Here is a 22,821-nt window from a genome sequence, read left to right on the forward strand (position 1 = left end):
AACATCATATGGGTCTATTTAATTAATTGAGGAAAACCAGTAGGTTGCTCTTATTGATATTGGCCAATTGGAAAATTAAGAAAAATCAAGAGAGAGAGAGAGGATGCCACTATGAAGTGGGTTTTTATTTTTTTAAACTAGAAATATAAAATGAATAATAAAAATATAAAAAAATACTAACAAAAATATAAATTTTATGTTTTTTTAAAGACAAATGCACTTTTAAAATACATTTAAACATAATTTCAAACACAAAAAACAACCTATTCTTACTGAAATATACTTCCTCTAATTTAGGACATAAAAGAGTTCAACTTTCATGGTATATTACAGGTCAAAATGTCGAAGTAAGAAGCTTATTGACAATATCTATGTTCCTATTTTGGAGTACAATAAGTTGGAGGCAATATCAACTAGAATCATCCATGAGTGTTTGGCTTATAAGGTTAGGGATGATCGCCCTTTCCCTCTCTCGGACAGCCCACTCCTAATTAATTCCACACTTGCACGAGCATGATAAAAAGTACATGGCATGAAGATTAGTGGGATCGCTCAAGTTGAGAATTGGATGACGATTTTTTTGTTTTGTTTCTTTTTTTTTTATAGTATTGAAAGAATAAGTCATGGTTTCTATCACTCCACTGAGAATAATTATTTTGATATTATTATATTAAAATAATTTAAAAATAAATAATAAATATTAATATTAAAAAATAAATTTTAAATTTTTTTAAATATATAGATAAATTACACTCTTAGATATTAGCCTGTTTATTTCTATATTTTAAAAATATTTTTTAAAAAACTAAATATTTTTAATGTTTTAGTTATTTTAAATTAATATATTTTTAATATTTTTAAATGATTTTGATATATAACATTAAAAATAACTTTTAAAAAATAATTATAACTAACCAGCGATTTAAAACTACCAAACACAGACTATCTCTCTCTTAAAAAAAATGTAAAACCCCAGTTTACAATTACTGGCAAGTAGTAACAACAAATAAGTACAGAAAACAGAACTAAAAAAAAAAAATCTCTATTTCTTTATTCAGTAATTGTACCTTGCAAGTACTCCTACCTGTACCCCTATCCTTCTCTCTCCCTTCTATCATCACTCTACCCTTTTCTTTGCCTCTCTCTCTATATATTCCTCTCCTCCTCCTTCTCTCCCAACTCAACCCCCCGCCTCTCCTCTCTCTCAAGAACTCCCCCAATCTTCAAGCCTTCCATATTTCATTCTACCAATAACAAGAAAAGCCCACTTGCTCTTAACTATCCCACTCCCCGTCTTGCATAGATTCTCTTAATATTTTCTCAACGTCGTCGACGCCATTTGGATCGATCTTTTTAGAATGAAGCAGCTAATCCGCCGTCTCTCACGGGTGGCAGACTCCTCTCAATACAGTCTTCTGCGCTCGAACTCTCAATCCACCACAACTGCTTCTCGACGGAGATCCGGTGGATTGAGGTCGGCGCGCCGGCGAGGGTCCGACAAGCCGGTGCCGGAGGGTCATGTGCCGGTGTATGTTGGCGATGAGATGGAGCGGTTTACGGTGAGTGCTGAGCTCTTGAACCACCCGGTTTTTATATGGCTTCTGAACAAGTCGGCTCAAGAATATGGGTACGAGCAGGAAGGAGTGCTGAGAATTCCTTGTCACGTGCTGGTTTTTGAACGAGTTATGGAATCTCTGAGACTCGGTCTTGAGTCAAGCGACCTTGAGGATGTACTTGGCTCTTTGTTCACTTCTGAGGATTGTTTGTGAATTTACACGGTGGTGATTAGTTTATATATATATATATATATCTGGGGAGGTTTTTATAGGTCCTTGAAATGTATGGAGTGATGTTGGAAATATCAAGAGATCGTTTTGGGGTTTTTTTTTTTCGTGTAAATATACCTTTTTCGATCTTTTGTGTTGATGAAGATGAAGATTGCAGTGAAGGGAGAAGGTGAAGCAGTAGAGATAAATTTTAGGTTTTATTTTTCTTTTGAATGGTATCAGTTGTAAAAACAGGGACTGAAACAGCAATGGAAAAAAAATAGAGAATTACTTGTTTTTCTCCTTCTCTTAACCAATTTAATGTTGTATTTGGTTCTTGGGAAAATATGGGAAATTAATAGAATGGATATATATATAATGAAATGGAGGAAATGAAAGAGTGCATTTTGAAATTTAGTATAAGAAGCCACAGTTTGGATCTTGGAACCATTAGAGATCGATCCCTTTGCTCAATTATTTCTACATTTTAATTTTTTGTGTATTTTTTCTATTTTTTTTTATATATAAATCTTTAGGCACATTTATGCTTTCTGCTAGTGCTACTGTTGTTGGAATTTTGATATATTAAGGATTAATTTTAAAATTATTTTTTACTTAAAAATATATTAATTTTTTTTTTAATTTATTCTTAATATAGCATCTCAAAACAATGATAAAAAAACATAAATAAAAATTAATTTAAAACTAAAATAAATAAATAAAAAATTCAGAAACACAATTAAATCACATTAACAAGCAGGTTGTAAATCTTGCACGCAACAGTTATCTCATGCCATTCAATGTTTTATCATATCGTTAACTATACTATATTATATGATCAGTTTCATATCAAGGATTAACTCTATATTAGATTAAAGAAAAGAAAGCTGAAATTTGAATTTGAATTTGAATTTGAATTTAATTTGAATGTGCACTTAATTTCGGGCCGCAGCATTACCGTTTGGAAAAGCTCTCGTCATCTCGGTGCTCTTCGGCGGTGAGATCTTTTTCCTGTGGCCTTTTCAGTATCTGGCCTGGATTAGAATTAATTAATGATTTATATGAGGTCATTTCTGTAATTTTAAAGAATATGGAATATTCTGGCATATACATTGTTAAGACTGCTGCCGTCTATCTTGTGCGAACATCTTTTTAGTTTTACGTGACTCTTGGGATTTATATGCAACGTTTTGTTAATTCTTTTATTTATTTTTAGTTTTAAATCATTTACATAAATTTCATAACACATATATAAACAACAATTTTCTATTATTTTCTAGACTAGTTTTTCTATATATATTGAATTTTAACTAAATCATTTACATTTGAGTAGATATATATAGATAATAAAATATTATTTTTACAGTTGTTTTTAAATCAAAATTCAAATAAAATTAAATACAAGATGGTGTTTATTTTAACTCTAAACAACTTAGTTACCAAATCCTACTATAGCAGGAAAAAAATCATAAATAAAATAATAAGGGCATATATATATAGAGAGAGAGAGGGAGAGAGGGAGAGAGGGATAAGCATGCACGTAATCCGGCAGCTAATCTGCCAACAAAAACGAAAATGATTAAGAGAAAACTGTCAAAACGGTTTCCTTCAAACAGAACAATCAAATCACATAAGATGATCTTGAATTTGATTACAATAAACCTAAGATTTGTCTTTCTAGATCATCACCTAACACAATGTTGACATGATGATTATACATATCTTACATAATCAAAGCCTCAAACATCAGCCTCTGTGCCACCTAATATGATTAGGTGAGTTGCAGGTATGCATATGAATTCTCGTGCTTGCTATTCTTAGTGCTCGAGCAGTTTTTATATGTAAGTCTTTAGGCGTTATAGATCAGTATCATACACCTAAGATTTGTTGTGCTATGTGAGAAAAGAAGATGACTTCTAGAAAATATTTAAAATATATAATTTGCATGCGAACTGTTTTGAACATTGGCTTACAGTGTATAAGGAAGAAGATGAGATTGATACATGATGGACAGATAACGAATCATGAATATCTAGGCGCGCATTGGAAAACTAAGAGAAATAATTCCTGGAAAGCTTGTCACTGGTACGATGGAATCTCAATGGGCATCATCGAGCTAAGTATACTCGTCGCTAATTAGATACTTCGATCCCCGTAGATTAATTTTAACAGGAACTTGTAAAATCAAGATGGTTTAATTTGTTGTTTTCTTCTCCCTGTTCTATTAATACTACTCCAATACACAGTGAATCACATCGTTAATGCACAGTGAATCAGATCGTTTGCTACAATCCTTTGCCACCCCAAAGCCGGTTATACCTCCTCCTTTTTTAAAAGATAAAGGGATAATTTTACTAATCTAATACACAGTTAATCACACATTTGCTACAATACCGCACATTTGTTACAATACCTTTTCCACATCGTTTAGGTTTCATTGTTAAGTCTTTCTCAAATAATAATAATAATAATAATACTGGTTGTTTTTATAAATTTTAGGGCCCACATAAACAAGCAAAACAAAAAAAACAAAAAAATTGGAAGAAAATAAAAACTATATTAGTAAGAAGAATATAATATCAAATAGTCCAAGAAATTATCAAAAACTGATTGAGAAAGATCAAAATATACAAGATTGAAAAATTTAACAGTATATTTTCAATTGATAAAGGCCCTATTAGTAAAGAAAAATTTAAAATTGGATGTTTAATGACTCAATTAGAATTTTTCAAGATTTAATTGAATCTATTAAGGGCTTAATAGTACGAAACTTTTATTTTAGAAGTCAATTTAGGCTTTAATTAGAAGAAATTAAAGTCTAGGTGGTCAAATTGTAATTTTTAAGATTTAATTGATCAAATTAGAACTTGATTGCATAAATATTAAAGTTTGATAAACAATTAAAAACTTGATGGAAAAAATTCAAAACCAAAAAATAAATTGAAAAATGTGCGTGAATATAAGGGCTGAAATTGACTAAATCAAGGGTCAGTTTTTTTTTAAAATTGAAAATTTATTGGTCAACTGAGGGTTGAGATACACAAATTCAGAACCAAAGACTAAAATGAAAATAATGATCAACTTTAGAACTGACAATTGAGTTTGGAAGGGGTGAAATTATATGAAATTAAAAATCTAGAGCAAATTACAGGTACAATCAAAAGCAATTAGAAGAATAGGGGCTCAATTGAAATTTACCAAATCCCAAATTAAGAACCCTAAATAACATTTTGTTCAGACTTGATAAAGTGAAGGTGAATGATATGTCGTTTGTCAGCTTTCATCTTTGTTTCGATAGTTTTTGCCAATCAAGTTAGCAATTTCAAATACATGAACATGGAGTTTCATACTTTTAAATTGAGTAAGGTTGAATCTAAATGAAAGGTATGCGTCCTCTCTACCAATTTCATGTGGTCTCAAATGACAATAATGTTATAATTGCTCCACTAACCCTTTTAAAATGGACAAATCAATCAGCCCCGATAACCATCATGCAAAAACCAATTTGGTTTTCATGTGTTCATACACAAAAGTTTCTTAATTGGTTCTTATTAAGGGTTTGTAACAGTTTCTTCAAGATTGAGAGCTAGAAAATGGATTCAAAATATCTCAAAACCCTAACTAAACCTTATAAATATCACCTTAAGATGAAGAAAAGAGGGTTGAAAAAAAAAAGAGCAATTAAGAAACAAATATTGACAAGGAGTTAAGTGTGAAGGTTTGAGAGGCTAACATCAAATTTTCTCAAGTTTCTTTAGTTTAGTAAGTTTGTGAAAGATGAAAGTTTCAAAGGAAAGAAAAGAGAGAGAGAGTAGTTGTTCTAGGTATATCATTTGATTCAAAAATAGGCCCTTATAGCTTGTTTAAGGTGTTATATATATATAAGCATGGAAAAGAAGTTTGAAAAATTAAAAAGATGATGTAATTAATGAATTTTTTTATGTTTTTAATACATTAAAGTTGTTATTTAAGTTTGTTTTTGATATATAATCTTATTTTAGTTTTTTTTTAACTTAAACTATGCATATTAAAGTAAGAGTGTTTACCCTTTGCTAGGTGTGTTCATGCATAAAATAGGTTAAGAAAACCAATTTTGAATCCATGTTGCATGAACATGTAGACTATTTTGGGTTAGTAGTTTTTGGATTTGATATCTCATGCTTCATTTTGATGCTTTGGTTTTTTTATTAGTTTTTTAGTTCAATCATGTTTGTATATGATATTGTGACTTATTGGGATTAAAAAAAGATGTTTAAAAGCCAAAAATGTTATTTTATAGGCTTGGAAGAGGTTGTTTTGGCTAGAGATTTTTCTAGGTTTTCGGGCATGTTCTTCATGTTCTAGCAAAAAATATTGCTTTAGCCTCTTGATTCGGACCATGTTTGGTCTATTTCTTTGCACATAGACCTTCTTTATGCATTATTAGTAGATAATTCAGTGATTATTTGTATCAATAACATGTTTTTGATAAGTTTTAATTTTAAGATTTCAGTTTTGCACCGAAATCTATTTTGACAAAACATTATGACATTTTAGTGATAATAAAAAAGCTTCAAAATGATACATGATTTTTAACATGGAAGCTAAATTATAGATCCTTACATGATTTTTAACATATATGTTCATTCGTTTTGACTAAATCTGACTAGCAATGTAGGTTCCTAATCAAACCATTTTTTGTCAGGAAAAAAGGCGCATACATGCTGAAATTCATGTAATGATCAGTAATTTAGCATCCAATCACTTTGATTTTCACTTAGACATCATGATTTGGTCAAAATGAGTTTTGATTCAAATCAAATGTTTACTACAATGTTCTTTTAAAAAACATGAAGAACATTATCTAAAAACCTATAAAAAAAATACAGTTATGAGGCAACATCTACCAAACCCAAAAATGAGCTTTTTTTATCTTAACAAGTCACAATATCATATACAAATATGTTTGAATTTAAAAAACTAACAAAAAACATCAAAACATTAAAATCAAGCATGAAATATCAATTTCAAAAACTAACAACCTAAAACAACTAATATGTTCAAGCAATATGGATTTAAAATTGGTTTTTCATAGCACTCACTGCTTGCTTTCTTCCATAATATATAAAATTTTTGCTATTATTGGAATATTATGGTGTTGAGACTTAAACAACCTGACATTTAATACTTAACTCTATTTTCTTCATTTTCATTTCAATGTGAAGAACATTGTCCAGTAGACATAATCTAGTTGTGGTTCCTTATCGTTCTAGAAAAGCTTAACTGCGTGGGTATGAAGGCTCTGAGGTCAGTGTTAATATTTCAAAAACTGAAAAAAAATTTAAAAATAACTTCATTAAATAAAAATCAAAGCAATAAAAAGGTAAATACAAAATTATTTATTGGTCATTCAGATCACTTTTCTATGCTTATAAACACAAATATAAAACAAAACAAGAACGAAAAACAAAAAAAAACAAAAGCAAGTCATTAAGAACCTACTTTTGGATTTAGGATTATAGAAGTATACCTAGAACAACTACTCTTTCTTTCTTCTTCTTTTTTCCTTTTTTTCTCTAAGCCTGTATTTATATGGTTTTGCTATGGTTCTAGAAGGTTTTGAACTCATTTCTAAACTTTTGATCTTGAGAAAAGTGTTGCAAACTCTTGATATGAACCCACTAAGAAGACTTTGTATGTGAACATATGAAAAATAGATTACTTTTGGCATAATAGTTGCTTTAATAAGATTGACTGAGTTGTCCATTTTCAAGGTCTTATAGGAGCAATTCTGACGGCATCATCTCCTGAGACCACCTGAAGTTAATTTAGGGGATGCACACATTTCATTTAAATCCAATCTTGCTTAATTTAGAGGTCTAAAGCTTCATATTCATATGTTTGAAGTTGCAAACTTGATCAGCCAAAACTATCAAAAGCATATGCCAATCGACCAAACGACGAGTTGTTGAGGGTAATTGATTTGTGATTGGAAAATTTTAATTGAGCCCATATTCTATCAATTTCTTTTAATTTCATGCAATTTTACATTTCTAAACTCAATTGTCACCCTTTAAGTTGGTCATTTTTTTTTTTGGTCATTGATTTTGAATTTGTGCATTTTGACCCTCAATTGATGAATAAAGTTCTAATTCTTTAATTAACTCCTAATTTGATCAATTTCAACCTCTATATTTACCCGTCTTTTTCAATTTGGTCATTGGTTTTAAATTTCTTCTATCAAATCACTAATTACTTATCAAATTTCAATATTTATGCAATTAAGCCCGTGATTTGATCAAATTATTTTTTAAAATTGCAATTCAACCCTCAGACTTTTATTTTTTCTAATTAAAGTCTAAATTGACGTTACAAATTAATTTTTCTTGTAATTAAGCCTTCAATAAATTCAAATAAACCTTTAAAAATTCTAATTGATTCATTAAACATTCAATTTTGGATTTTTCTCCTCAACTTAAATTTCTTTGCCAACATCAGTTGAAAATATATTGTCAAATTTTTTAATTTTGTATATTTGATCTTCCTCTGCTAGTCCTAAACAATTGTCTAGATATTCTGGTATACTATTTTAAGTGATATATTTTTTATTTTCTTTTAATACTTTTTGATATTTTTTTTAATTTTTTTTCTTTTGGTTTTTTTTAATGGGTCCAAAATATATAACAACACAATCAATCATGATTATACCATAAAGCCTTTTTAATTATTGTGATTTTTTTTATTTTTTGGAGGGTGTAAAAATACTTTATGACAGCATTTGAAGATCAGTATTGCATTATATTTTGAAACAGGATGCTTTTAAATTTATAAAGAATGTGTGTGAGTAGGTCGGGGGTCACAAACAAAAGGGTTTTGGCTATTTATGTGATAAAACGATCGTCTTCTTCTATTGATTTGCAGGTTGGTTGACGACCCCACAAGCAAATATATGGCTAATTTGAGCCTAACTTTATCAAACAATACAACAATCAATGACTAATCATCAAACCTATCATCTCAAATTAATTAAGAGGAGTATTGATTAAGCAACAACAATAATAATTAAAAAAAATTAAGTTGATCAAAGAGCCAATCAAGCGAATTTTGGCCTCACATCTACGGTGTTTGAAACGGACAAACAAATTCGAGATTTGGCATTAAATTATGGCCTTATAATAAGGCACCGAAAATTGACACCATAGTGAAGATCAAGAACTTTGGCATCCTAGGCTTAGCTAGTGCAGTGTGGAGTCACATGACATGTCTTTTAAGACGCAAAGTAAACACATTAATCCTCAATTAACAAAAGCTTTATCTTTGATGTAATTACATAATATTAAATCATGAATTTGTTTATCCAAAATTCAACGAGTCAACTTGGAATCTCGACTGAAATATGCGACTAGCTGATCTTTATTTCGTATGGTTAGGCTAGTTTGTATTTTTAATGTTGACGCTAATGGTGTTAATAATTGTTTAAGATAAGGTTTTTTGACCCTTTTTTTTTAGATTAACGTGGGTGTCCGGGCTAGCTTGCGCGCACCACGACTAATCCCACGGACCCTGAAGTTAACGACCATGTAAGCCTTCAGTGGCCATCATATGAGCAACCAAGGATTCGAACCTGAGACCACAGAGGGAGCAAACTCCTTGATCCCAAGTCCTTACCACTTGGCCACCACCTAGATAGTTTTTTTTTTTTTTGACCATTTTTGTTTAGTTGGGATGTTGATTAACGCCTATATTCTTGCTCGATTTCTCTTATCTCCAATTAATGAAGCATAATTTATCTTGATTCTCGTTTTTTTTTCAAAGTGTACTATTCTTTATACTAAAACACATGATTTGTGACGAATAGAAACGCATACATGACTTACTCATGACATGTACAACTTGAATGATAAGGACACACAGCCATACATAGCTAGAAAGAAGAAGAAAACATGGGCGAGTGAGAGAGTCTTGATACGACGAATGACAGAGTGTTTTACCTATATAGAACTCTTCGAGTGATTTACAGTATGTTAAGACCATATCTAAACGAATCTCCGATGGGAAATTTAAATTTGTGATCATGATGAAAAAAATTATTGTAGTAGGTTAACATAATATTGACGATTACATAACTAGTTATCATAGTGACGCCCTTGAACCATGAAAAAGGAAAGGTATACTTCTTTGTTGTCTCATAGGATCATCTATGATGGCAACGCGACAACCACAATTTTATATATATATATTATTGATCATCAACAGCTTTGTATTTTGGCTGCTATTTTGTTATTTTAATTTTTTAATTTTATTGATTATTTCATTTGATAAATCTGTTAAATTCCAGTTGTAAACAAACATTTTTATATTTTTTTTGTTTCTTTCTCACTACATCTTAACATCTTCTAATGCAATATTATACTTCTCAAGAAAAAAAAATCAACAGCTTTGGAACATTGATTTTCTCGAAATTCTCACAGTTCTGTGGCCTTAAGCATGAAAGTAGGTCTTCGACAAATTGATCAAGCTTTTGAGCTTGAAGTTGGAGAAATCTTTTACGATAAATATATTATTATATTCATTGCACATATCCCAGAGACAAGGTGTCAAAATTCAGGCTAAATATGTTTAAACGTGCTTAGTTATGGTAGATTACACACTTCAAAAATGCAAAATCCCAGATTTCAATCTTTAATTATTTTAGTTCGTTAATCGACAAGTTTCTACACTAAACATGATTTATTTTGAGATGCACAACCACCACGTCAAATGGGTTTCGATCAAATTAACAATTGAAACAGTCAAAAACTTCATTTTTAGTCAATAGATTAAATGCAAAAGAAACTTGATTACCTACTAGCATGCATATATAGACACACACACACACATCTGTGTGTGTGTGTGTGTTATTTTTTAATGCACATTTTAATTTATTCTAGAAAACCACTTTGAGATTGGCGAGTATGTGAACTCGGTTGGGCTCATTAAAAAAAAAAAAAGGAGCTTGTTATATATATATATATGCCAGGGGAAAAAAAACCCTATAAAAATAAGATCCTCTGATCTATAGTACAGATGCAAGAATATATATAAGCTGTATACAGGTTTGTCAGAAATTCCAACATAAATTACATGAGATTCGCCAACTAAGACGCGGCCGTCGTGATTGGCTCTTACAATGATACCCACACATATATCACTCCGTATAATATTCTATAAAATCGACTATTAGAAGATTGCTTTAAATTAGCAAAGTCATTGTTTTTAATCTCACTTCGCAAGAAATACACACTCATTAGCTTTTCGGCTCACACTACACAGTTTATGTTTTTCAACCTAAAAAAAATATTATAATGTTAGAAAGCTATGTCTTTTTTAAAATACTTAAATGGTAATATATTATATTATATATTTTAAAAAAATTAAGATGGTAACACATTTAATTGATCAAGACTAATAATAATTAATTTGTGAAACATGCAATTTAGAATGTGAAATTGTGATAAAACCATAAAATCTATATTTAAATAAATTAAAAAGTTCAACAATATAATAAACTAAATATCAAAAGACAAAAATAAAAAAAAATTATTTTTAATAAAAACCAATAAAAAATGGCTTAAGTAAATTTATATTGGTGGTTAAAGCACGTTGTGAGCCATTCAATTTTTTCTAGATGTAAGAAAAACATAATTAAAGTGATATTATGATTTATAAAGACGTGAAAGAAATTTAAAATTCAAGTCACTGAGTCGATTACGTTGTGAGCCACTCAATTTTTTCTAGATGTAAGAAAAACAGAATTAAAGTGATATTATAATTTATAAAAACGTGAAAAAAATTTAAAATTCAAGTCACTGAGTCGATTAAGTTTAATAAGTTCAATTAATTTAATAATATAAAAAACTTTAATTTAATAAAATTAAAAACCAAGCAAGTTCAAACAAATATTTTAAACTCGAGTTAATATTTCAAAATCATAATTCGTAAGATATCAAATTTGGAATTAATCAAGAAGTCCAACTCCAAACTAATTTAATATTAAAAGATAAAATTAAAAAAAAATTAATCTAAAAAACATGTCAAAAAAATGTAACAATAAATTTATATTTATCTTATTATCATTAACTATTTACATGAATTGTAAGATGATTTTTGGATATGTATTTTTGTTATGGTATGAATTTATTATGAGCAGACGGTTGTTGGCTAAAGGATCATAATAAATAAAAATAAATTAAAAAATATTATTTTTGATAAAAATATTAATGGAAAAACTTGTAAATAAAGAATAATGATAAAATTACTGATAAAATTAAAAAAACTTAATGAGATAACTTTTAAAGATGAATCCCATCAACATTAAAATTATTAATGAAATCTGTATTATAAACCGACAAAATATTCCATCAATGATGCATCATTCATTCTAATGTTTTATTTATTATTTTTTCACGGGTTTAAGCATGTAAAGTGTTACAAGAATTCTAATATGATGTATAAATGAAATCATGTAAAGATCGTGGGAGAACCGAAGTAATTTTTTCTTAAATTAAATATATGTATATTAAATGGTAGAATAAAGTTGGAGTCGTCGTTTCATAAGCGTGATAGTACAGTACGGTGAAATCCTTGATTTGCGGTAATGGAACGTGGGTGAGCATGTAGACTGTAGAGTCACGTTCAAACCTTTGCCCCCTCAATTATGACCATAACTTTACATTAAAATCTTAAGCACTCTTGTCTAATTATTTTGGAGAAAACAAGGAATTTTTGCTCCTCTTCCTTAACAGACAAGAGAAAGAGTACACAAGGGATGAGTATGATCCGAGTCACAAGGGATTGGTAAAGTTTGAGATCTTCATTGATTTACTGAACTTAACAACGGCAAAGGGGTTGTGGCTTCAGTCATTCCTTCCTCCCTTCCCATGTTCCTAACACATGCTATAGCTCCTAGCTAGGAACTCACTTACATGGGCATCTATCAATATGTGAGTTCTTCACGAGTTCACATGTTCTTGGAACTCAGTTTCTGCTTTTAATGTCTCTCTATCCACGAGCTTTCAACTATGTCATCTTATTAATTTGTTTACCTTTGAAAAAGAGTCTAAAAATATTTCAAGCCAAGACAATAAGAATATTTTAGATAATGAATGCATGAAAACTGAAGATCCTTGGAAATGGATTACGATAGAATTTGTTTTTTAAAATATTTTTTATTTATAAATATATTAAAATAATATTTTTAAAAATTATTTTTAATATTAATATATCAAAACGATTTAAACATAACATAAATAATTTAAATATTTTTTTATTTTTTATAAACCGTTATTTGAAATGCAATTTCAAATAACATATATATATATATATATATATATATATATGGAAAAAACACTATTTCCTCCACACCTATTAGTATGGTAGATTTAGAGTAAATAATTTTTAGTACTTATATGATGTGTTTATAGGAATTTAGAGTAAATAATTTATTTTAATTTGTTTTTATATGGTTATTGTAGTATAAAAAAAACCTTAGCATTGGGTTGGAATAAAAAAAAATCTCAACAATGTGGTATAGTCTATTTTTTTTTAAAATAGTTTTAAAAATAATAGGTTATTAAATTTTATAGTCAATAACTCAATTTGCGAGTTAAATGAGATAACCTTGGTTAATCCTGTTTACGGGTTTAGCGGGGTATTTTTTTTTCTTAATTGAAAATAATTATATGATCGTTTATTTCTCTTTTCATTATATAGTTAAAAAAATAGTTTTGAAAAAAATATTATTAAATTTTTGAAAGTCCATGGCCCTGTTGACGTGTATGGCGAGATGAACTTTTTTTTGCTTTTTTTTCCTCATAAATTCATTCTTTTTAATTTCATCATTTAACATTAGAGTGATTGAGAATTGAATTTTCTAATTTGTTTTGTTTTGTTTTCTATGAGGTTATCATTGTCTTAAAAAAAGTCTAAGTATTGGTCTGATGCTCAATTTTACGATAATCTATTTTTGTTATCATATAGTTAAATAAACAATAATTTAGAAAAAAAAAAAACAAGTTATTAATTTCAATGTAATCCATTACTTGGTTTGCGGGTTTGACATGTTGACTCTAGTTACCCAATTCAATGTAGTCCATTACTTGGTTTGCGGGTTTGACATGTTGACTCTAGTTACCCAATTTATGGGCTTAGTGGGTTTACCCAATAAACCTAATTTCAAATAAATGTCTTTTAGAGTTGATACTCGATATTAAAAGCATCTAATGTTATTTTAAAATTAAATAAAAATAATTTATAAAAATAACAAAGTTATTAAACTTAATTTATAAAAATAAATTAAATAAAAATAATTTATAAAAATAATAATAAATATTTTATGATGATAACAAAATTATGATCATAAAATATTTTTTGAAAGTTATTTCATATTTTTAGATCCATTAAATTGAATAATTCACTTTGGATCAGCTTCATATAGTTTAATTCAAAACTCAAGCTAAACAATGAGTTGTATGATAGGTTTAAAGATTAAAGTGCTTCATGATATTTAATAATATTGTTAAAAAAATATTCATGCTCAATTTTTTTTTTGAAATTTAGAAGGAAAACAAATGACTGGCTAATATGATCCAACAAATCCTCCCTCTTATAAATATAGATAGAAAGCATCTGATAAATTTCTAAGGATTGTGAACATATATAACTTTATAAATACTTGAAGTCTCGTTTCTGTGCCATAACCAAACCACTATAGGGCATACAAATAATGGATTTTTCTTGCACTTGAGGTGTTAGCCCAGCAGTAAAAGAGACTTGTTCTTTTTCTCTGCACCCGAGTTCAAGCCTCACTGTGTATACCTGTCACCCCCACAATGCTTTACATGCTCATTGGACATCCAGGATATTTAACAGGCCGTGAGATTAGTTATGGTGCACGCAAGCTGATCCAGACACTCACGTAAATTCAAAAAAAAATAATGGATTTTTCTTTAGCAGCGTGAGAAGGGCCATGTAAGGGCTATATTTTTCTGATTGTTGAATTATAAACTAGAATATTTAGTTTATCAATATTCACTAATTATTTATTGTATTATCAAAAAGAATAAAAAAATTATTTCTTAGTAAGCTCGTTAATCATCTTCAATTTAGTGATTTTTATAAGTTCCAAACATGCTCTTTTTTTTTTGGTTTTCTAATCAAAATTTCCCATCCTGCCTATTTCTTCTTTTTTCCAAAAAATAAAACAATTAATTGAAAAATGACATGGACTCGTTAAAGAAGTTGTTGTGCTCTAACTTTTCTTTTTGTAATCTAGGGATTAAATATATAGTTTTATTAATTAATTTTATTTAACCGAAGTAAGCAAGTTATAAGGTAAAAGGAACTTGTTCCTTTTCTCTGCACCCGAGTTCAAGTCTCACTGTGTATACCTGTTACCCCCACAATGTTTTACATGCTCATTGGGCATCCAGGATATTTAACAGGCCGTGAGATTAGTCGTGGTGTGCGCAAGCTGATCCAGACATCCACGTAAATTCAAAAAAAAATAATGGATTTTTCTTTAGCAGCGTGAGAAGGGCCATGTAAGGGCTATATTTTTCTGATTGTTGAATTATAAACTAGAATATTTAGTTTATCAATATTCACTAATTATTTATTGTATTATCAAAAAGAATAAAAAAATTATTTCTTAGTAAGCTCGTTAATCATCTTCAATTTAGTGATTTTTATAAGTTCCAAACATGCTCTTTTTTTTTTGGTTTTCTAATCAAAATTTCCCATCCTGCCTATTTCTTCTTTTTTCCAAAAAATAAAACAATTAATTGAAAAATGACATGGACTCGTTAAAGAAGTTGTTGTGCTCTAACTTTTCTTTTTGTAATCTAGGGATTAAATATATAGTTTTATTAATTAATTTTATTTAACCGAAGTAAGCAAGTTATAATTAAATAGTGATCTGGGCTTCTAATGTGTTTCAATGCGAAGAGAATGTTTTGAAAAAGGCTCGATATGCTGCTTACTATACTAGCTAGTGGATTACATCTGCAAGGGCAGTGGTCCATGGAGATCGAGACATAGGGCCCAGCTTTCATCTCTGGGCACTGCCCACACCCTCTGAAAATCACAGGGCCCCAAGCCTAAGTAATGGATCATGGAATACAAGGGAGAACAAAGAAAAACTTATGTGCCAACCTGCAAACTGTATATCAACTTATCAATTATTATTTATAATTTGAGAAAACTATTCCCAACAACTTGTTTTTAAATTTTAAAAGTATTTTTTAAAAATTTAATATTTTTAAATTTTAAATTAATATTTTTTTAGTATTTTTCTGATTATTTTTATGTTCTAATATCAAAAATTAATTTTTTTAAAAAATTATTTTAATGTATTTATACATTTTTTTTAAAAATTATTTTAATGTATTTATAAAAAAAATACTTTCAAAATTAAATGCTACTGCTACTGTACTCTCAACATGCAAGTCATAAATTCAACGACATGATTTTTCATGCCATGCTAGTGGTGTTAGTCTCTTGAACATCAATTAATTAAAACTGAATGCATTATGAAATAAAAAATAAACTGGAACTTCCAGCCTTATAAAATAGTAATGATAAATATCAAAATCATATGACAAAAAAAATTCTATAAATACATATAAATCATTTCATTAAATTAATAGAATTTATAAATAAACTTTACTTTAAAATTATAATCTAATGGCTCAAATGCTCCAACGATACGTATATTTTCTCCAAAAAAAAAAAAAAATTATATTCACTGCACCCAAAATCAAGACTATGTCCTCCCGTCAAATCATTGCAGGTTGGTTTTGTTTACTTCAACCCAGCGGTAGCTAAACCAACGGTAGAGAGAAAAAACACCACAACGGGAAAGAAGCCAAGGGTGTGTTCGGTAACGTGGTTTAATTTTTCATTTTCATTTTCAATTTTTATCTCTTTTTTAATTTTTCTTCTCGGATAAAAAATTAGAAAACATGTTTATTTATTAAATTTTCTCACCTTTTTTTTTTAATTCGTAAAACTGGAAAATATGTTCATATTATACATTTTCTCCGATTATAAAAAAATGGCAAAATAAATATTGACTCTATGCAATCATGTACTCCAAGAAATATTTAACGCATTAGTTTAAATGCAGCAGGCAATAAGACTTAATTAGCGGTTGATCAAGGCAATCTAAATTTTCATATTTTTTTTTGGATAATTTTGAGAATATTTGAGACTATGTTAGTAATTATTTTTAAAATATTTTTTATTCAAAAATATATTAAAATAATTTATTTTTTAAAATTTATTTTTGATATTAGTATATCAAAACAATATAAAAATATAAAAAAATAATTTGAAGCAAAATAAATTCTTCACCTAATATTAGCACATCAAAAAATACTTTATTTTACTCAATAATAAATCACATTAAAATTAAAAAACTTCTACAGGATTGAAAATGAAACACAATATTATTATATTACAATATAATATCATATAATTTTTTACTTGATGGTATTAACGATGCAACATTTATTTTAACTTTACTAGTAAATAAATCCCTTTTATTCTTTATGTACTTATAATTAAGTGGCAAGAGAGTTTTCTCTACCATATAGTTTTATATCAATAGGTATAATTGTTGTTACAATTGTTAAATTAGATTGAAAATTTTCTAATAAATTTCACAAATTTTAATTTTTATATAATTAGAATTTTGTATTTATTGTCAGTAAGGTCTTCAAATAAGATTATAAATTTATTATTTGATATTTGTCATATTGTTTTTAAACATATAAAGATTAAGTTTTTGTTTAATTTTGTTAAAAAAATTAACACATTACAATATCTCAAGAGAGGAGTAGGAAACAAGGAAGAGTGCATGGTCTCTCTGGGGAAAAATTGGTACTTAAGAGTACAATTGACATGATTTATGAGAATTTATTTCTTACTAAACAAAAATAAGTTAAAAATATATTTGATAAAAATTATTCAAATCTATTCTTTTTTTTAAAAAAAAGAGATCTAGTATAAGTAAAATACAATAAGTTTGATTAAATCAAAATTTTAACTTAATTTTGGAATAAATTTTTTATTTGAGTAAAAAATCATTTGTAATCAAATATGTGTATGATTTTTCAAATGTAAAAAACTAATTTAAATCGATTGATAAATCATACGAAACATAATCTAAATTAATTATTTTGCGTTCATGAATTTAGATTCAGTTCTGATTGCTTTATTTAGGCACTAAAGCCTGGAGGCCTTATCTTTTTCTGAAACAGACACAGTCAGTTTTTGAAAAACACATTTTTCATGCTATAAAATAATACTCTTAAAATAAATTATTATTATTATTGTGATAGCTATCGAGCCTTGACCTACCAAATCTAAGAGTAATTGTTACATAATGAACTCTTTTGAGGGCAGTGCCGGTTTGCTTGTGTTTTAAAGTTATAAAAGGGCCTCTGATTCATTGAAGGTGTGGGGACATTGAAAGCTAAATAAGGCGTGCAATGTGTAAAATGATGGGCAACTACTCAAATATTCACCTACCAAAACCTCAATTCAACATTTCAGAGTCATAAAATAGTTAATACGATGCTTTTGTCTCATAATATAATCTTTAAATCTTTTTAAAAAGCATTTTAGTCGGGCTATCATGCATAAAAAATGCCCAGCTATTGAGTTAATTTTAAGTTAGCAAGACGTACTGGATGTGATCTTGCCTATGTCAGAATTTGTTCTTCTGTTCGGTGTAGCACCAAATAAACATGGATAGCTTTATCAATACAGCTGAACTTCGCACTTGAATATATATTTATATTGATATTATAGCATCTTCTACATGCGTCATGGTTTGAAAAGGCAGGTTTACAAAAAGCTATTTATTAATGTTTTTTAAACTAAGATTTTGATAGAATTTTTAGTAAAATCTATACAAATTTATATGATATTGTTATTAATCACACACATTCAGAATTTGTAGGTCCACAGAGCTTTATTTAGGATGAAGAATTTTCTTTTCGTGGTTTTTAGCTAGGGCTAAACTACAAGGTACAGCTTTATGTGTGTGTACGATATTGATCAATTTATAGATTGGAAAGCACCCTCTTATTTCTGAAGGTTGCAAACGTTAATGAATGAATGAAAGATTAGTTGTGGTTGTCAAGAGTGTAATCGAAGCATTACTGGAACTACACGATGTGGTTATGGCCTCTGAGGCCATGATTGATGCCTTCCTTTGAAACGTTCAATTCACAGTATAGACCCAGTACCCAGAGAGGTTTCATGATGTCATTCCTGACGGATTATCGAATATGATGTTTCCTTTTAATTCCATTCACATTTTCTTGTTTTAAATCAACTTTTTTTTGTTTTTTATTTTTTTCAAATTGTTTTAATGTTTTGGCATTAAAAATGATTTAAAAAATAAAAAATTATTATTTTAATGTTTTTTTTTAAAAAACATTTTAATAACAATTATCATCATCCTATCAAATACAACCTCAATACCCAACTCTAAATAGCTCTCTCTTTCATGGCAAAATTGACAAACTCAAATCTGGGAGCAAATAGAACTGCAGGATCCTGGCTGGTGGTTTGTTATACATCATATCTAGGCTAGTTGTGTGTGTACAAGTAAGTTTAAGGTTAAAAATCCCTGATAATTACTTACATTTGTTTTCAAAAAGGATCGGTTGTCCCTTTCAATTCATCCAATTTCGCTGAGAAAAGTCAATATACAGGTTTAAATCATTGGTTAGTATTTATGCATTTTTAAGTTCCAATGAGATTCAACTTCATATTCTTTTAAGCCGCGCGGACATTGGAAAATATGGTCTTAATATGCAAACAAAGATTACCAACCCACCAAGAAACGCTTGATAGCGATCGCTTGGACGATGGATGATGAGAAATTTGACTTGGGGTCCTAAATGGGCGAACTGTATCTATTTTATCTTGTTCGAATAAAAGAGATATTGCGAGAAAAGATCTCTCGCTCGTAGGAATATTTTAGTCCTTGTAATTGATGCTTCCAAGTCTATGCTGCAATAATTTCCATGTACTCCAGATACACTCAATACACTATCAAGTATACTAACATTTACCTACTACAAGAAGAAAATTGTCTAATAGCAACAAAAAAATTTCCATCAATACTTTTGATGATAACGACGACATAATATATATATTAGAAATTTCCAGTGTAATAAGAAAAAATTCTAGGGATACTAGTTGACTATAGAAAAATCATAGGTGAGTTTGAATATGTTAAGTTTATAATTGTTTTCTAAAATTATAATTTTTTTAATTGTTATATTTTTTTTAGTTTGATAAACTTTGAAGTAGATTGTGTGATTACTATAATAACATGTGTACTCACTTTAAGAAAATTAAAAAAAAGATAGTTAGAGTTTCTAAATTAAGAGAGTTTTAGGAGGCCGTTACAAAGTAAATCATTAAATAGAAACAAAATGACTCATAATCTCATTAGTAAGAATAACGGCAAGTCACTTTCTTTTATTAACTGGGCAAAATGCTTGGCAAAAATTTATTTTATTTTTAAATTTTTCTCTTAAAATAGTAGTTATTATTTGTAATAATATTTAACTAATGATTATTTTGTAGGCTACACATAGTGGATGAGATCCAACTTTGATGGAGTTATAAATTTTGAAATGATATATAAATAAAAAAAAGTGTATAATTCATGAAAAGTTAAGCTGAAACATTATTACAAGTAAACTTTCCAACCTTTTGTTTATTGTTTGAAATAATTTTTTTTCTATGCCTTTGACTTTTTTTTTTGTATGAATAATAACAACTAGTGGATCCAATAGAAATCAAATTTATTATGTATCTACTACTACCACTTGAGATATAAGGTTGGGTTATAATGTCTTAACCATAAGCATTCCATGACTCTAACATGAGTCATCCATCACCGGTCATTGAAGAGTTAACTAAACAATATATTTGTTATTTGAGGGCCAAAATAGATGTATAATAAGAAAAATAAAAAAAGAATGGAGATAACATATATGTCCAGCTATTATCCTCTTTATTATAGATCTCCACATGATTTGATAAAACATAACATTTTTTCCAAAAAAATTAAAAAGAAAAACTAAAAAACTATTACAAAATAATGAAGATTAAAAAAATGGTGATAAATAAGTCAATTTTAAAGTGATAAATATGACGATTATAAGGGAAAAAATAAAAAAATAATTAAGAAAATTTTTTTTTCCTAAAAACTATAGATTTGTTACCGTTATAGTAAAAAAAAAAAAAAGAAACAATTTAAGTTATATTTCTAAAGTGAAAGAGGTACTTTCCTTCTATAATAGCACTTATTTTGTGTATAATTTTTAAATTCTGATATAAGTAGATTCTTAAATTTCTTATTAAAAAAAGTTATAAATATATATGATTAGTTATAAATTTTGACTTAAATTAAAAATTTATAAACATAGCGAGCCAATACTTATATCTTAACTCATTTTTATCATAAATTATTTATTAAAAATGATTTTTTAATTATAAGTTCAAATGCTTGGTGCTTTTTCTATTTGTTTTCTCATTTTATTCTCTTAGTTTGTATTTCTTTAACTTCACAACATTAATTCTTTTTTTTCCTACACTCTCACACGTACATGCCCTTTTTTTTTTGGTTATTTTATAGTCTACTTTTACCAAACAATAATGCTTAAAATTAAAGAATAATTATTGCATGTAACATAAAAATAATTTTATCTCGAAGCCAAATTCAATATTTTTGTAAGAGTAATTAATTATAATAAACATTAGGGAAACCTCAAATAAGTCCTTAACCAATATAACCATCCTGATCAATTGAATAGTATATACATTAGGGAAACCTCAGATAAGTCCTTAACCAATATTTTATGAAATGAAATGGCCCTTTTTTCTAATTAATATTTTGATGGAAGAAATAAAAACATGGACAAGAACCTAATTAAGAAATTAATGTGTAAAAACTTGAGGTTTCCTCGTAAACATTCAGATCTGCCCCCGGATCGAAGCGCCCTAGCTAGAGTGTGTTCTGTTTAATATTCAAGTCCTTAACCTAGCTAGAGTGTGTTCTGTTTAATATTCCCCAGCACACAAAAAGTAGAGATTTTCTCATGGTGCTCTTTCTAGTTAATTAGGCTGCTTACTTCTTGAGTTGTGGCAGTCTCATTATGTTTGTCGACAAATCCCTCGAGAGGTCAAACATGCGACTTGTTGGAGGTAGATTCATATTATATTATTATCCACCATTTGTTCAACGCGTGGGGGCATTACTTGTTGGAGGTAGATTCATATTATATAATCCACCATTTGTTCAACGCGTGGGGGCATACAAGAATCCAACGTCACAAATTTTAAACAGTGGGGAAGTAAAAGATGTTACCAACCCACTAAAATGTCAAAATAAAATAATTTAATTAATATAAATGCATGGCACCTCCTTAAACCCCGAAGAACGTCCATGTCCTTCCATCAGACATCCCTATGACCTCCTTAACCAACGTCATATTTAGTAAACTGATTTTTCTACAGTTAATTATCACTTAGTTCTTGTAGTTTATTAGAATTATCTGATTATTGTATGTAGTATCAAAATAATCAAATGGTATTTTAATTGGTTTTAATCATATTTAATTTAGTGGTAATTTATTTAAATGTATTTTTTCATCATTATTTTCATTTTATTTGATTCTCTTTATATCTTATATTTATTAAAATCAAAATAAAAATAAATTAGTTTTGAAACCATGAGGATTAGTTAATTAGTTTTGCTAAACTTCACGGATTACGTTTTTGGTTGTTCCTTTTCAAAAACCCATAAAAAGGAGCTTGGTTGAGTCACAAAATTTGGAATTTTGTGCATAATTTTATTAATATAAATGCATTTTAATAGTACATACTGAAAAAAGCATTTTAAATACTACAATTTTTATAATCATCGTTCCAACATCCACAATTTACAATTACGTACAGGGATACCCAAAACCACAGTTAAAAGCTACCATTTTAGCAGACAAGCCTTTAC

The 22,821-nt window shown here is 28.4% G+C and overlaps 1 protein-coding gene across 1 annotated transcript; it reads left to right on the top strand.

The window, feature by feature from the left end:
• Positions 1–1,135: 1,135 nt before the first annotated feature.
• LOC105123982 (auxin-induced protein X15-like) lies at positions 1,136–2,079 on the top strand. Its single transcript, XM_011023792.1, has one exon. It carries the CDS (start codon positions 1,359–1,361, stop codon positions 1,767–1,769), a length of 411 nt encoding a protein of 136 aa, XP_011022094.1. The 5' UTR covers positions 1,136–1,358; the 3' UTR covers positions 1,770–2,079.
• The last annotated feature ends 20,742 nt before the right edge of the window (positions 2,080–22,821 follow it).

Source organism: Populus euphratica, unplaced genomic scaffold (assembly GCF_000495115.2).
Source record: "Populus euphratica unplaced genomic scaffold, PopEup_1.0 scaffold12.1, whole genome shotgun sequence".
In the NCBI taxonomy this organism is placed as follows: Eukaryota; Viridiplantae; Streptophyta; class Magnoliopsida; order Malpighiales; family Salicaceae; genus Populus; species Populus euphratica.